Raw genomic sequence first — 17,814 nt, 5'->3', positions numbered from 1 at the left:
CATTTTATGCCAATGTTGCAGTTCTTTGGTATCACACTAATTGATTAGAAGGAAATGGATTAAAGGAGCAAGTTCAAACTCATAAAGGAAAAAAAGCATCTCAGATAACACTGATGGGGAACTGAAATGACTCATTCATTCCAAAACACCTCCACAGAGGCTCCACCAAACCCATTTTTCTTGCAAAACTGTGAAAACACAAATTAGCTGCTGACTTCTGTGCTGGTTGTGTTTTTTCTAAAATATTTCATAATAAAGGATTCATGAAAAACAGCCACTTGTCAACTTTGATCCACTTAATAAAGGAATATTAAACTGGATCGCCAGTACAAAGTCCAAGTGTGACGTCAACCTTGTCTGGTAATTTCTCACCCTCTGTCTAACTTGCACACACCTCTCTATCAACTGTTTGGCACCTTGGTGTTGACCTGCATAGTTTCATGCATATTTTTGTGCTGCAATATCTTAAAGTCTTTTAAAGTATGTACCATGGACAATATCAATAAATATTCCTGTTTCCTCAGAAAACTGTGACATGGCCGCATTACTATTATTAGTTTCGGCTCTAATGTCTAATAGTTGGATTATTAAACGTCTGATGTCTCCGGTCTGTGAGGCCAGGGCCACCCTTGCATGACTCATTACTTTTACCTCATGCTGGAGGAATCCAGTGACCCACACACACCAACAACGAACCTGACCACTGAACGAGACCAAAGGCCGATTCCCAGGAGATTCCCTCACGTTAATCTCTGCCAGACCTCTCTGCAGTTGGCTGCAGCCCATGTGGGCTAACATCACAGTCCAACTCAACATGTAGAGCTTTAAGGACCAGTGTAGCGAATAGCTGACATGGCATGGTATCAATAAGAATTTAGACATGTCATCAGCTCTGAGTGATTCAGCACGGAGGCAGCAAACAGCTTGTTCCTGTCAATAACTCACCTCTCTCTCTCTCTCACACACACACACACACACACACACACACACATGCGCTCAGTTTCTCTCTGCTCATTCCTTCCATTCCTCATTGATCTACCATCCAGGTCCTGGGAGGAAGAAGAGGAGGAGGACGGGTAAAGTGATCAGGCTATGACATCATGTTTTGGCTACCTCATCCTCAACGAGTGTGTTTATGTGTATGGTGTGTGTGTGTGTGTGTGTGTGTGTGTGTGTGTGTGTGTGTGTGTGTGTGTGTGTGTGTGTGTGTGTGCCCCAGTCTTGGAGACGAGGCTAGACTCATGCAATAAGTAACAATTTCCTCCCTAGACATGAGGGGTCTTGGGACACTAAAGAGACTAGACTAGTCTAGACTAATGAATTCCATGATAAATGAAAACATCTTCTTATAAAGCCTTTTTTTAGCCTGTTACAATGTAGGCCTTCGTAGCTCATATAACAGTAATCTTGGGCGAGAACATTGAGTGTACAAGTGTAATGTAGCACTCAGCCAAAATCAATATTTAAAAACAATTGTTGTGGTTACTGTACAGGTGAGTCATGTAAAGCTTATTAATTTATGGCTGATGGGTATTATTACCGGGCTGAAGCAATAAAAGGAGATGACGTGAAATCAGACAGGTAGGCACCCCACCTGGTGGAGAGCGAGGGACGTCTGGGTGACACACTCTGGCGCGCCATTATTATGCTGTGGTTGCGAGGCAACAAGGTGAATGCCGGAAGCTATGGTTTCAGGTGTAACGTCTCACATGGCCCTCCTTTATCTTATCTCTGCTCTTCTTGCTTCATGCACCGTCTTTCACAATCAGCACCTGCACGTAGGCTGCCCCGCCCACTTCCTCCAGGAAGACAGCCTTTTATGGACATTAACCTGAAGGTACAGGTAAGGCAATGTTTGAGAGAAAGAGGAGTGAATTTTGTTCTCCCTCTCTTATTAATCAGCATTTCTCAAAGTGTCTTCTCCGCTTTTACAGCCTTTCATAATCAATTAGATTTGCCTATGGTAGTGTCAGGCAATAGCTTACTAATAAAGAGCTATAAAGGAAAACTGGGGGAATGGTGGACATTAAATCAGGAGGAATAATCAGATGTAATCTTTATATGAACATTTTTGCACATCTTCGCTTTTTTCAGGATAAATGCCAGCAGTCATTTGGTTGCACATGAGGCAATATAGGCACAACAACATATATATTATTGATGCAGTGAGATGTAACATGTATTTTAATGTTGTGGCTTGCTCAAAAATTCTATTCATTTTTTATACTGTTCAGAAGTTTAATTTACTGTATAATAATGCACTGAATTTCATATACCCTTCGTAAGTTTTCAAAATCTTAATCTGCAAGGCAACTTAACACATCACATCAACTTAGTCAACTAAAAAGTACAACATTTGCTTCTGAAATATAGTTGTAATGGAGTAGAAGCCTAGGACAGGTGTTTTAAATCAGGTGTTTTTTTAAAATGAGGACTTACAGTAATAATGTTGGCGTCTTTTCTCAGCTAAGATTGACCTCTGTTTGTTCACATATAAGGTTTCCAGCCAGACACAGGTTACTAATATCAATGTCTGACAGGGACCAGACATTCTCCTCATGATCTGGTCTCCTTCCTTTGATCGATACATCATCACACACACGGACAGTCATGGACAGACTAACTGACACACAAAGTGCTCCTTTATTTCTGTCTGAGTTGGCGATACAGTCATCATTAGTACGCATTTCGCTTTTATAAACTATTGACATCTAATCTGTGACCGCACAAGCAGAGGGCATTCGCTGGAAAATGTCAGGAAGCACATTGCACATTTTATTCCAAACAACTAACTTATCATCCCTTAAAACGCTGCCTGTTATCACGCTGCCTGGCCCATGCCACCCACTCTTTTCTACATCCCTGATAGGAGAAAGACAATGCAGAGAGGAGTTTTCCATTTCAGCCCCCCCAGTGGGTCCACATCAAACGTGGCTCCGGAGTCAAACCCACCCACTCACCCGCTCACTCACTCCTGGGTGCGGCATGCATGATGGGACTCCTGCAATGTGTGTGTCCTCACATCGTGGGGTAGAAAATTGGTCACAGAACCATAACAATAACAGACACACTGGAAAGAGCCCAGAGCCCTCCTAATGATGTCATGGCGTCTAATAGTGTGTTGTATGATTGGAATTCACCGTAGTCTCACACACGATGGGAATGATGTGTCTGGAAAATGTTGATGAATGTTAAATGAAGAAGCTACATTATTATAGTAACGTACTTTGCTAATTGAAATCAGTTAGTTAAAGCAATTATATCTCCACTGTACTAAGGGTTTCAGGCATGAGATTAAGAGACAAAAAGCCCAACCTCTCATACATGCAAGACACACAGAATTTATAGTTGTTGAGCCTTTTTTTTTTGTAGTTTTGTCATTTTTAAGTAATTTGAAGCACTCATCCCTCTTTGCTTTGTGTCCGTCTGCCATCATATTTGTAATTGTTTTGGTGTTTTTGGAGTGTGTCTCTTGTTGGTCGTTTTGAGCCTCTTTGTGGTTCCTTGTGTCTTTTTGTGGTCATTTATGTTTTTTGTGGGCCCTTTTTCATAGCTGTTGTGTGTTTCTTTGTGTCTCTTTGTAGTTGTTGTAGGTGTATTGGTGTTCGTTTGAGTCACTTCCTGTTTGTGTGCCTCTTTAAGTAACATTTTATAGGTGAAGGCCTATGGGGACCCTGACACTTCAGAGCCCCGGGCCAGTGCACAGTAGACTCTAACAGTAATCCATCCATCCATCTCAGCTAGTTTCTCATTTTAGACACAGACTACTTTAGAAAAAAAGACAACACAGCTACACAATATTGGGATTTGTTTCAAGAAGCAGGTGTACTTCTAAAAACATTACAGAACAGGTCTTTAAAAAAAAATTAAAGTCCAGGGTTTTACTCAGTAACATTGGACTCTGTTGAGCTGCCTCTTGGAACGGTCCCAAGGTGTGTGGAAGTGTGTGTATTTGTCTGGAAGTGATTTATTAGGTGTGCCAGGAGGTTTATATGGATAAGTGTGTACTCCAAAGGTGTGTCTCTAATTGTTATCCAGGTTGTGACAATACAGGATGAAGGTAATAAACTTGACTATTTAAACACTACATTCCATTGAGTGGGAGGAAGTTATAGGGAGATGCATTCAGTCTGGGTTCATTTTCTATTAACTACTAATAAACAAGGGCTCATTTTTGAATTTGAGATTATTTTTTAACCTTTGTTCTATCCTTAGTGTGTTGTTGTTACATGCTGTTGCTGTGCAATTATTACTTTTTAACTGATAGACAAATCGGCCACCTCTCCTCTCAGTTTTATGACCTGCCACGATTACACAGGTAGTGTCCTCCTTAGTCACACATTGGCTGTTGTGGGGATGAAACCTAATCAGTAGGACATTATAGCATCTTTCTCTGATTCAGCGTGCGTACCTAATCATAAAAAGTTGTAAATTAAACTCCCGGGCTGAAAATTACCCATATTTAGACACCACACATTATACCAGGTGCTCTCAGTGTAATATCCCCTCCAGATGTGTTCCTTTGAGCTGCTTATTTCACATGAAACAGTGTTTCGTTTAATCAGGCACACACACACCCACCCACACCCACACACCCATACACACACACACACACACACACACACACACACACTAAATCCCCTCTCAGCTACTGGTCAGACCTCTCATTAACTTTACTGCCATCCACATCAAAGATAGGGGAGACTAATTTTGTCCCTCTGGACGAACAAATTGAGCTCTGGTTTCACTTAACAGGGTCAGGTTTTGATTAAGAAATCATTAAAAAGTGTTTTACGGTGAACAGGTCTTCTCACGAGAGGTTAGGAGATTCAGTCATACCTACAGGGTTGGACTTCCTGTGCTGCTCTAGTGGTCTCTGGCGCCCTCCAGTGGCCGGAGTAGCGAAATGCGCTGAAACAAATTCACAGTAACATATAGGGGGGACCTCTTTATAATGAACGTTGAAGCTTTTTTCTGTCTGACAAACATCTTTATGAGTTAATATGATCATGTAACCTAGAAATCAGCACCAACACCACTGTTTGATGGATATAAATCAAGGTTAAAGGCAGGGTGGTGCAGAGAAAATAAGAGTGGCAGGTGCTCAAAGTTTGAAAAAACAAAACAATGAAACAATATTAAAGCGTATCAAAATGCCAGACTTCTTGTTGTGCTTGTTAGTGTTTATAAATATTATTGTTGTAAAAACTTTAATTATCTCCAATTCAAGTCAAGTCAACATAATTGATTATGAAAGTAATTAAAGTAAAACATGCCTTGATATCATAAGTTAACAGCTTACCGTGTTAAAAGTTTGAATAATAAACTATACATTTCTTTACCTCCACTTAAAACCATGTGGCATAAAAGCTGCAGTAAGTAAATATTAGTACCCAGTACATACAGAGATAGAACCAACTCAGATAAAGAGGCACTGATAAAAATTGAGCTATTAAATAACAAATAATAAATAATTAGATCCGAAACTTAAAAACCTTATCTCAGATATAGTAGACATTCTTTTCAGTCAAATATCAAATATAAATATATAAATAAATTACCATAAAAGTAGAGAACACCAAAAACACATCAATAAGTAAAATGCATGAGATGGTTTATCGATGCACAAGTCATGGACACATTCTTAGCATACACAATATATACAGTACTATAAGGTTATGAGTTACAGATCAGTGCTAAATAATAAAAAAAAAATATTAAGACAAAAAGCAAATTAAAAAGTTATTTCTACTATTACATATATATATATATATATATATATATATATATATATATACACAGAACCACTTTAATTCAGGATGAACAAAGTCCTCAGTTACTAGCAGACCTGCACAGATTCATTCAACTGACACAAATCAACAGGCGACTGAACAAACACGACATGCAAAAAGGAAGAAAGTGCAAATGGCTTAGAGTTCTGCAGTTCTGTCCTGCTCACTGTAACATCAGCATCAACAGCTTTAGTGAACAGACGAACCAAGCGCAGCACATAATGTGACCTCAACCACTGCACAGCAAGCAGTTAATACTCACAGACAACCACAGGTGAGCGTCACTGTGAGTCCAGACTATTTATCAGAAGAAGCAGCACTGCGTAACGCTGTGACTATAAATACAACAAAAATGATAATCAATAACTAAAAACGCACCATCTAAACGCTGCCACTGAGTGTCATGCTGAGTCCTGGATCACAGCTGCACGTTAGAATAACGGAGGCTACGTCACGTGATGACTTTTCACCTGCCAAAGGTCATCATGTGACGTAAACAACCTGACAGCAGTCATGATTTTTATAGCGAAATTATTAATAATTGGTACGTTTTATTCTCTATAAGAGCCACAGATGGGCTTTCAGAACAAAAAACAAAAAGGACATGAAAAAAAATGAAATACTATTATAACTTGATGAAATAGCACTTTGGACATCAAGGTGCAAATGGGCAGGTGCTCATGCTCTCTCAGCTGCATCCTCATCCACATCAAATTTACAAATTTTTTACTCTTACCTGTAGTGCTATTTATCAATGTAGATGGTTTTCCCCCCTGAAAACCAAACATGAGAGATTACACTGTCCTGAATTTAACACAATCTCTAATGAAGTTACAGGTTGAATTAACATTTCAGATGAATGTCGAGCAAGCTCGAAAGTTTTAGTATTTAACACCTTACTTACATAATCTGGCTGCACTCCAGAAGGGATATGTTGAAAGGTAGATAAAAGCATGGGAGAGCTGAGTTCATATGTGACATATTTTATTGGCATTATTATTGCAGACATGATGTGCACAAACTCACTCATCCAATATTAGAGAAACACAATAATAAAATAAATATGAGGTTCTTTGAAAACAGTATTTTCAAGTTTGTTTGAAGATATTTGTGGTTAAAGTACACACATCAGTAAATCAGTGCACCTATTCATTTGTATTACCTGTGCATTACTGATCTCAGTATGATGTTCTTTCCCTGTATCAAAAGTGACAAAAATTGCAATAGATCATTTTAGATTTAGGTAATAATCTTAAGAACACCTCATAAAAAAGCGTACTCTCTTGTGTTTTCAAAACTATTAACTCAAGAATCATACATATATTAAAGCAGCCTAGCACAGAACAAGCAGCAGCAAATAAACAACAACCAAAGAATTGCTGTCTTCAGATGCAATGTGAAAACTCAAATAACATTACAGGCTAACATTAGACACCCCCTCTGTACACTGTGTATTTAAAACCCTGCAGGCTCCAGGAAGGCGGCCTCTGTCCTCTATTTCAGGACCTTTTCCCCCCAGTTGGGGGAAGGTTGGGGGGATGTTTGTGGTAATAGTCCGGTGGGGTGGGATTGGGGCTCGCATTCATCCCTGTAGGGACATAATACATACTCTCCAGGTAGCTCTGGTCCAGTGGTGGATGGTTCTGGGGCTCCGGCTTTGACCCCTGACCAGAGGGATTCCTGTAGCTGACCCCAGGCCCACCTGGGTGCATTGTTGGTGCAGCTGAGGCCTCAGGATATCGGGGTGGCTGAGGCTGAGCCTGGGGGTGGGCTTGGGGAGGAGGAGCTGCATAGGGCATGTACTGCGGAGCAGGGGCATACATGTTGGTGTTGTGGAGAGATGTGTAGGGGGCTGCTGAGGGAGGATACAGACCTGAATGTGACATTGCCTGCTGTGGGATGAGCACTTCCACATATTGGCCAGTCTCTGGGTCAAACAACATTTTCCTCAGTGGCTGTACAGGCACCTCGATGTAAAAATACTTCCCTGTCTCAGGATCCATGAGCACTCTGCGAGGTGTCTGTCCAAAGCTGCTCTCGGAGTACAGACTGGAACTGTCACCCCCATATTCAGAGCCGTAGGAGGGCCCTAGACTTTGAGGGCCACACAGGTACTGGGGATCCATAGGGGGAAGGCCAGGAGAGTGGCTGTGGGCAGGATCACTGTAAGGAGCCCCAGCCATGCCTGGTGGCTGTTGCTGGGGGGATCTGTGGACAGGGGGTCGTCGAGGGTCAATATGCTGGGCTGGCTGCAGTGGCCGTTCAGCAGGGCAGGCCTGCATGAGTGAGGGGTGAGGAGGGCAGGGAGGAGGCTGGTGGAGAGGGTGGTACATGGCCGGTGGCTGGCTTGGACCAATAGGACTTGATTTTGGAGAGCCGGGCTGATAGCTCATCGGCTGAGGGTCAGGTCGGCACTGGTGGGGACGGAGAGGTGGCTGAGGGACTGGGTAAGGTAGTGCCTGGCCTGGAGAGTGTGGAGGGGCGGGAGGGGTGAGGTTATGAGGGCTGCGGTGATGGTGAGGAGGGGTGAGGCCAGGGTGGGAAGGGCAGCCAGCTGTGCAGGAGCAGGGAGGAGGGCGGGAGGAGGGTTGATAGCGATTTGACCTTCTGGGAGTCAGATCTGGGAGCATGAGGGGACTGAAGCTCTCTCTTTCATCGTAGCTCGGAGGGTCATCTGAGGCATAAAAACGCAGGTCGTCTGCCCTTTGGGAGCGCTCGCTGGAGAGCGATCTGCGACATGGTTGGTGTGAATATCCTGGCACTTGTGTTGTGGAAACAGCTGCGGGTTGTTTTGTGTTGTTTGAAGTTACCGGCATAGCTTGTTCATAAGGGTAAGCCGTCCTGGGATACTGTGGTTGACGGTCTGGATCCACAACAGCTGGCTGACTTGGTTGGTTGGCTCCAGCGGAGTCAGGTCCAGCAACAGGGTTTACTTTCAGGTCAGATGCTGGACCTGGAGCTGAGGTCAAACCTGGCCAAGTGGATGATATTGGAGCTGTAGCTAAAGTTGTGGGTCTTTGTGTATATCTAGAGCTCTGAGGTGAAGCCCCTGGCTTTTGCTGCTGACCTCTGTCATTAGACACCTCTGTCTCTGGTGATGCTGTGGGCTGGTTTGAGAGGCTGGAGATGTTGGTTGCTGTTGTTTTGCAAGGCGGAGGCTTGAGGCTGGATACTGCAGACACTGCTATCTTTCTTGTATAGTTTGATGTTGATGTGGACTCATTGGAGATCTTTCTATAGATTGTCGGTGAGGACACTACAATTGTTTGAGACCTCTCCTCTGCTTGAGGTTTTACAGTAGATGTGGTTGCTGATGACCTTTGCACTTCAGTTGGCATTGCGCCTAAATCTGCAGGTTTAAATTTGCAGCTTGGTTTCGGAGGCACCACAGGCTTTTGAGAATTTTTAGCTATAGATTTCACTTCAATGGTTTGGGGCCTGCTGTTTCCTGTCGTGTTTGTGGGCGTCTCTTGTTTCTGTGTTTCTTTAGACATCGACTTGACCTCAATTGGCTGTGGTCTGAATCTTCTCACTGCAGGAGACCTTGGTGGGAAAGTTGGATCTAGTCTTTTCACTGCCTCAAAATCTCCAATTTCCTTCTGTTTGGTGGGAAGTGGCGTTTGCTCCTGCGTATTCCTCATTGGAGAAACACTTTTTTGCTTAGCTGTGTCTTTTACTTCAGGCTTACTGCTCACTTCCTCTTCTTCTCTGGTCTTTGTAAGAGGGTCTGTGTTGTCAGATGCTGCTAAGGGACCAGATGTGGTGGATGAGGAGGAGAATGTCCTTTCTCTGTGAGACTCCATGCGTCCTTCATCTGCAGGAGTGATGGTCTGAAGGGGGATCTCCAGGCAGTTGACATGCTTCCGGGGAACCCCTTTACTTCCAGCTGCATTCTGGTTGTCACCCACCACTGCTCCGATGTCAGCTTGGTAGCCTTTTTCCTTTAATAACATGGAAACTGAGTGACCACTGCTACCGCTAGGAGTAGTGGGCCCAGGTGAAGGTGAAGCAGCTGGGGCTTGGGTGGGAATCTCTTCCTGGGCTGGAGATGCAGATGTCTTGCACCTGCTGGATCCATCCCTTATCAACACAACAGCAGTGGACACCTCTCTTTCCTTACTGGGCAGTTTGGGGAGGCTCCCGAGCATGGGGGGTTTCTTGTCTGTTCTCACCACCGCAGGTTTGTCCTCATTGTCTAACACTTTATGCATTTCTGTCAAGGTCTCTGGTGTTTCTGCTGCCATGTTTAGATCATGCTGACATGGCTTTGCAACTGCAGTGTCTCCTGTTGTGTAATTCATTGTGTTTGCATTCGAGGGTGATTCTCTGCTCACCTTCGTGACAAGCTTCGGAGAGGCCGGGGGTTTGTCAGCTGGTTTCTCTGAGTCTCTCTTGCTGCAAGACATTTTATTTTTGTCTTCTTTCCAGCAAACAGCCTTATATTCTATTTGCATTGGCTGTGAACGAGACACAGGACTTCCTTTGCTCTGAAGAGGTGGAGTTAAAGATAGAAGCTTTGAGTCTTTTACCTCCTCTTTCTGCTCCTCTTCCATTTCCTCCCTTCTTATCTCGTGCCTCACCTCCTTCTCCTCCCTTGTTATGATCTCCTCACTCCTTTCCTCTTTAATTTCTCCCCTCCTTTCCTCACTGAAAATGTCCACCCTTTCTTCGTCCACATTTGGTGGCACTGCAGCACTTGTTGCCTTGAAGGACAGATTATATGTGTTTTTTACAAGCCGTCTCACATCTCTAACTTTATGAATGGGGACCTTAACCTTCCCATTTCCTTCTTCTTCTGTTTTCTCATCTACACTGGTATCTAGCCTCTCCTCCTTTATATCAGGTGAAGAAGCCTCTGGTTTGTTTTCTGCCTCAGGTGTGAGACAGACATTTAGGGAGGCTTTCTTTTTCTCCACGGCTTTGACTGTAATCTCCTGTGTTTGTGACATGTACGCGCCCTTGGCACCCTGTTGCAGTTGTTTATGGTCCTCTGTGTTTTCACATTCCTGGTCTCTGTTTGTCACCCTGGCCTGCATGCTGCTGGCTCCAGTAGCAGAAGGAGCTCCTGCGTTCCCGGTAGTGGCATTTGCTGAGTCACCGCCTTCCCTCCCGTCCCATGTTTTACCGTCATCTGCTCGTTGCACTCCAGTTCTCGACTGTTTACTATCAAATGGCACTTTTAATTCCGATCTCATTTCAGATCTTGATGAAGTTGCATTCCTGCTGTGAGAATCAGCCTCTTCACTCTCACTCAGTGAAAAGTTAACACTTCGGCTGCTGCTGGATGAACTTGGCCTGTTACTGGATCTCACTCCGAAGCATTTTGGAGGTTTGGCTTCATCCTTTGTGCTTGGTTCTCCTCTCGCAGGGAAACCCTCAGATGAAATACTATAATCTGACTGAAGACTGGAGCTCAGATTATGTGAGTCAGGTTTTGGGGATTCTTTGATTGGCACCGCTGCGCTCTCTGCTGATGGGCTGTTTAGCTCAAAAGTGGGGCTTTCTTCTTCTCCTGCTTGCTCATCGGGTGTTTTATCAACACTCTGCATCTTCTTGGACAACACACTCTTAATAAGACAAGTGGCCATCTTGGTTTTCGTGCACGTTTCATCCAGAGAAACAGATTTCTGGAGTTTTCTTTCATTTTGTTGATTGGGCTCAGGGCTACGCTCAGAAGGGTAGCATTCTTGCATTGCTGCTGGTGTACTGTGTTGTCTCATCAATGTTTCTCTGGAGTGACTCTCTAGAGAGGGGCTTTCCGGCATCACTGGTAACCCAGGACTACTATTTTCACTGCTCTCATCCTGCTTTCCTTCCGCATTACTCTTTCTCTTCAGCTGGATCTGTCTCTTTGGCACTCCTCTTCTCACCCTCCTGGGCTCCTCTCTTTCCACAGCAACATCCACACACTCAAAGCTGCCCATCTCATAGCGCCTTGATGGATCCAGGCCATCTGAATAGTATGCAGATGGTTGCTGGAAGGAGAGTTCATCATTGTCCAGCTTGGGAGCAGAGCCCCTGAAGTCAGCGTAGGCCGGCCAGGCGGTGCTGACCCCAGCTGGGCTCTCCTGGGTAGATGGTTGAGAAATGTTGGTAGATGAGCGGTGGCTGGAGTTGTACATGTCAAGGTAATCTACCTCGGGGCTTGACAGGCTGCGGAAAGCTAAGTCTGTAAACCACTTCACCTCATCGTCAGCATCATCAAGCTCACTTCCCATGCTGGAGCTGGAGCTCTGGCAGGGCCTGTTTGTGCGTCCAGGAGCACTGTTCCTGTGGTGGGGTGCAGGAGGTTGAAGCCGTCTGCTGGGACCACTACCCCTGGGGTCTTGTTGGGAAGCAAGTCTGAGCAGACTTTGTTGTTGCTGTAGTTGTCTGGTGGCAAGCAGGCTCTCTGGATAGGAATGCACTGTTGGCAGTCCCTGACGGGTCTCTCTGCTTGTGGGAGCTGTGCTGCGACTCGCAGGCCCTTTTCTATTCCTGGCATTGAATGACAGCTCAACCTGTTCCCCTCTGTAACTGGCGTCCCCCTGCCAACCCATCCCCTTTTCAGGAACCCGCTCCTCCCTCTTTCTCTCTCTCTCCATCTCCCTATTCCTTTGCCTCTCCCTTCCTCTATCCTCCTCTAGCTGCATTTCCCTCTCCATTTCCTGTTGCCTTCCCTGCCTGACCCAGTGGGCCTGGCTATTATTGTCATCATTGGGGCTTTCCCTATGTGTCGCCACTTTCTTTAAATTACCACTGGAAGAGGATTTTACAACCTGAGAGGGGCTGCGGCTTCTGTTCTGCCACTGTCTGTAGGGTTTCTCAGGGGCTATGATGTGGACAGGTGTAAACCTGGTGAGTGGCGGAGAGGGAGTCCGTCTTCTGTTTACATGGTGGGCCATGTCCTCTGGTAGCCTCTCTCTGTTTTCACGTTTAACTTTGGTTGACAGCTGTCTTCTGGCAAGCTCAGGTGTAAAGGCTGGTTTTAATGGGCCGCTGTTTTCAAAAGTTAGGGGGTAAGTAGTGAATTGAGGCTGAGGGTTTTCAATTTTCTGCACAGGTGAGGTGGATGTAGTCTCTTGGACAAGTGAAATATTTGGACTACTGTCCTTCGGGACAAGGAGATTAGGGGAGGGGGACTTGATTTCAATGGGGGGATTATTATTATTATAAATGTCTTCTTTCTGAACAAAGATGGGGTCTATGGTTTGTTTTTTCTCAGGGAAGGAAGCTAAACTTGAGTTATCCTGAAGGTTTGCTTTCTTTGGTGTTGCTTCTCTATTCTCTACTTTTTCCTCAGCTAAGAAATGCGAAGTGGACACAGGGGACTGAACGGCCGCCAATGGTGAACTGCTTTTTATTTCAGCAACAATTAATTTGTCTCCCCTATCTAATTCAAATAAGGGTGACACACTCTCTTTTGCTAAATTTGTTGGGTGCTCTTTTTCTGTAATATCAACTGAGAAGGAATCGCACTGAACCTCAGGAGTATTTCTTAGAGGCGGAGTAGGCCGTGTATAGTGAGGGTGGTACTCAGTCGAGAGGGTTGCTGGTGAAGGCTGACGATAACTCTGCTCCGGAGATAGGGCAACAGGAGACAGATCTCTACTTATTTGCTGAGGGGATGGACTTTGATACTTGTCTGATAATGGGGTTTGATATCTTGGCTCAGGTGAGGGAGTTTGATGCTGTGGCTGAGGCAAAGGTGTTAGGTACCTGGGTTGAGTTATTTCAGGCTGCAGGTCAGAGCTTGTGAAGCCCGATATATGAGGTGAGTCTCTTGGTGTCCCAGGTGCTATACTGCTCTGTTTACTGTCTCTGCTTGGGGTAGGGCTCCTTGCTTCAGGGGACAAAAGCGGCCTATCTGTTTCTGGGGTGGAGAGACGGGAGAGCTCAGGAAATGGGGGACTGTCCCTGTCCTCCGGCTGAACAACAGAGTAAGAAATCCCTGTGATGTGAGGGGATGAAGTGAGGCTTCTTGATGAGGCAGGGTGAAGCTCTAGGAAAGGCGATGCTGATGTTGTTTCCACTTCAGGAGACAACGCTTTCCTGATGACCTCAGGTGAGGATGCTGTAATCCTGATTTCAGGTGAAGGAGCAGTATGTCTGCTGCTCGCAACTTCCGGTGATGGAGATAAGCTATAACTAACAGGTGAAGACACTGGGGTCCTGCTTTCAGAAGGTGTTGAAATGTGTCTTATTTCATGTGAAGGGCTGGGAGAAGGAGTCCTTGTCCTAGCTGGAGAAGCAGCACTGAGCAGGCCAGGTGAGCGAGCTGTGCGTCTTAAATCAGACGAAACTCGACTCTCCACAAGCTCAGGAGATGTTGCTATTGAAATGACAGGTGAGGGAGGTGTGTATCGTGGAGCAGGTGTAGACACAGCACTCAGAAGTTCAGCTGTATCTTGGCTCTCAGGAGAAGTGGCTGTGTCTCTTCCTGCAGGTGACTGATTTGAAATCAGTTCAGGGGTAGGATCTTCGATATCAGGCGTGGAACCTCTGCTGAGGAGATCAGGCAGGGAGACCCTTCCTCTAAGCTCAGAATAAGGAGATGATGTTTGAGTATCAGGGGAGTAGGGTCTATTCTTCAGGTCAGGAGAGGCCAGCGTTTCTCTCGACTGGGATGATAACTCTGTACTACTGCTTGAAGGTAAAGGAGATGAAAGGTTGGCTCTAGATTCAAAGGCTGATTCTGTAAAATCTAGAGAATAAACTTTGGATGTGGGCTCAGGTGAGGGACTGCTGTGTTGAATAAAGTAGTTGCTTGTTTGCTCAGGTAACGATTGGGTGTTCGCTGATTCAGAGGAGGCTGAGCTGACACAGTTCCTCGGCTCAGGGGAGGGACTTGGAGATAAAGACTGATGCGAGGGGCTGTTGTACCTTTCTTTGACAGTGGGAGTTGTTCCTCTGGATTCCACTTCTAAGTGAGCTTGTCTAGGACTAGGTGATGATGGTGAACATCTTTTTTCAACTGAGGAATAAGACAAGGATGACGCTCTCCCCTCTGCACTGAGGGTATAGGGACTATTATGTCCAGGAGAGGGGGTACTCTGACCACTGTAGAGGCCTTCTAATGATGGGCTAGCTGCACTTAGCTGGGGTGATTTGCTTTTTGGTTCTAAATTTGGGCTACTGTCCTCAGAAACTTCTGGATGCCCTGAGCTTAGTCCCTCACCCTCCGCCTGCCTCCCCTCTGGAGAATCGCTCTGCAACGGCGGGCTGTAAATCCTTTCTGTTGAATCCTCAAAGCCCTCTTCTCCTTCACTGGAGCCCGGCGCGGTGTGGTAAGAGCCTGATGAGTCGTTCAGATCATCCGACGGAGGTGATGCGGCAGCTGTCCCGTCCACCTCCCTCTGGGAAGGGACAAAAGCCCCTACAGCAGGGCTGCTTGAGAGGGAGGTTGACTCACAGTCGTCTCCAAAAATGTCACACAGGCAGGTGGTCTCAGAAATGGCACTGCGCTGACTAGGGACGTTGATGATGTCGAAGATTTCGATGTGGTTGGGGGTGCCGTCACGATGACACAGGGAGAAGGTGTGGCGGGGTGCACTGCGCAGGAAGGAGTAGCTGTCCCCCTGGAGAGTCCAGCTGTCCATCGCTCGTCCACAAGCTCCAAATTCTCACTGTGGCCAGTCCAGTCTGCTCGTCTCGTCTGCTCTGGGCTCTGTTCCTGGACTGGAAATAAGATACAGTCACCTGGGAGATGTGTAGCTCATTCATTTATATCACCAGTAACAGTGATGAATATCATTAACAGGCATATTAATAGCAAATACAGAGGCTAAAGAGTGCATTGTTCCTGTTTTGTTAGCATACAACAGCAAATGTAGCTTTTAACCTTCACATTTCTGAGATATTGTAAACTTCCAAGGTGTGCAAAACATAAATATACTTCTTTCATTATGCAATTAAAAGCAACAGCAAGCAACTTGAAATTAACACAGTTGACACAACTCAAACATTCACTTCAACCTAATCAAAATATTTTAAATTCATCTCTACATGTGCTTAAAAGCTACTATTGTGCAACCTATTTTTACTTGCAAAGACTGAGGTTTATTCATTTTACATATAGGGAAAGTCACAATAGTGAAATACGCTCTGCCCCATACATAACCTTTATCTAAACTTTCCACATTGCCTTGGTGTAGGACTGATTAAAGAAAGAGAGCATGCTCCCCATGCAAGTAGAGACAGACAGAATGATTGGTACTGTACCTTTGGCCAATGATGAGGCTTTCCCAAGGGCATCGAGTTCCTCTGTGTTGCGATATCTTGCCCTCATCCACCAAACTGTCTCTCAAAATCCACAGCGCACTCCACATTTACAGGACCCCTGTGCATTTGCTGAATCCAGGACTGAGCAGCTCTGTACAGCCCAGTCTGACAGAGCCACGCTGGCCAGACCACTTCAGAATGTAAAAGGCACTGCCATGTATCGGATTTGAATAGAAAGAGCAAAGAGGGGCATCTCGCTCGGACCCATTACATCCTGTAACGCTCCCATCTCTATTTCTGCCCCTCCCCTTCGAGGTGGCCTCAGAGAAACTGCTTACAGAGTCCAACCTGGATCTTTTTTCTTCTCCAGGCTGGGGTTTGGTTGGACATTGGCTTTCCTGTGTGAGCTGGGCTAGGGGGCGGCGCTGAGGGGGGTGGGTGGGTTTATAGTTAGCAGCAGGTGCTGATCCAGCCAGGACGGATGAGTGCGCCTGGAATCTGACACTTACAGCCAGATCAGTCACAGGGCTCCTCTATATATAGACCCATACTATCGGGGCCAGATAGCCATAGCTTTAACTGTTGGCCTGGGAACACTGGTGGGGAAATACAAAGCTTGAAGTACAGCCCACACATTGTCCACTTAACCTCTATATGAGGTTAAACTTAACACTTAGGGTGTGGTTACTGTTTTATTATTTGTGTGTTTGTGTGTGTGTGTGTGTGTGTGTGTGTGTGTGTGTGTGTGTGAACGCTAAGGTATAGCTGAGGTACCACGGGTCAAAGGTTGACATAGACCACCCAACTTTGACAGCTCACATGCAGAACTCCTGTGAACAACATTCGGCAAGGTGCTCTCACATGTCTGAAGACACGTTTTTCTTTTTTTGGATATTTTATGTTCCATGATCACTACTACCAATTATTATTTGTTTGCTGTTTCAAATTCAAATTTAAGCTTTCTTTTCATACAACACAACATCTGATCAAAAGGGATCTTTATTATATTACTGTACTCATTATTGTTGCCACAATAGCAGTACCCTTTAAGCCACATTGTGGCTGTCTGGGCACGTTTGATTGCAGGGGGTTTGTATAAGCTCTCTGTCCCTAACCTAATACCTCATGAGATTATCATTCATTCTCAGTCATTAAGTCACTCAAAGCAAACCAATGGAAAATCTTTGATTGCAGCCAGACTGAATGTTGCATAAGGCTGCGACTGAGGGTATATTATATCTGTCATATCAGGCTGTTTATACAATACTGAAAAGCAACTATTATATGTATGGCATCATACATAATCTGGTTGACGTGTCAGACATACGTTGCCACAAGTGCGCACATTATTAGTCTGGCTAGCCATATCCATGACCTTGGTTAGCTCTAATCACTGAGCCTTACAGCAGCTATATATCATTCTTATATCATTAATTCTGGATAAACTCATTATTTTTCATAGACCCCACTTCAATGATATCCTTTAAATGATTTCATATTTTACTAGAGGCTCTAATGACACGAGAAACATGAAGTATCATCCCTCTTTACAGGCACTAAGGAGAGGATGGATGACATGACACACATACAGTAAACTGGTGTATACTATTTCATTATGTGTTATAAATACACAGATATTACTTGAAAAACACTGAGTGAAAGTGTAAAACATGATCAGAAGAATAAAGTTGGAGAGGACAGCACACATGCATGTGTGTGCTGGAGATAGTGTGAACTTAAGAGCGCAGAAGTGCTGATAAATTTGAACCTCTGTGGTTATGGCAGCACAGTAGACTGGAGGAGGACTCAGAGGGAAAGAATG

General features: G+C 44.9%; 1 protein-coding gene across 1 annotated transcript; it reads right to left on the bottom strand.

The window, feature by feature from the left end:
- Nucleotides 1-7,193: 7,193 nt before the first annotated feature.
- Nucleotides 7,194-15,370, bottom strand: si:ch73-43g23.1 (serine/arginine repetitive matrix protein 2). The gene has a single exon (XM_059345455.1). The coding sequence runs from the start codon at nucleotides 15,368-15,370 to the stop codon at nucleotides 7,292-7,294; it is 8,079 nt and encodes a 2,692-aa protein (XP_059201438.1). The 3' UTR covers nucleotides 7,194-7,291.
- Nucleotides 15,371-17,814: the final 2,444 nt, after the last annotated feature.

This window comes from Centropristis striata, chromosome 12 (genome assembly GCF_030273125.1).
Source record: "Centropristis striata isolate RG_2023a ecotype Rhode Island chromosome 12, C.striata_1.0, whole genome shotgun sequence".
Taxonomy (NCBI): domain Eukaryota; kingdom Metazoa; phylum Chordata; class Actinopteri; order Perciformes; family Serranidae; genus Centropristis; species Centropristis striata.
The sequence above is the reverse complement of the archived record's forward strand: the minus strand, read 5'-3'. Positions and strand labels throughout refer to the sequence as shown.

What these genes read in the sequence shown, in the direction of transcription:
- si:ch73-43g23.1 (XM_059345455.1), bottom strand. Translation starts at nt 15,370, where the DNA reads ATGGACAGCTGGACTCTCCAGGGGGACAGCTACTCCTTCCTGCGCAGT.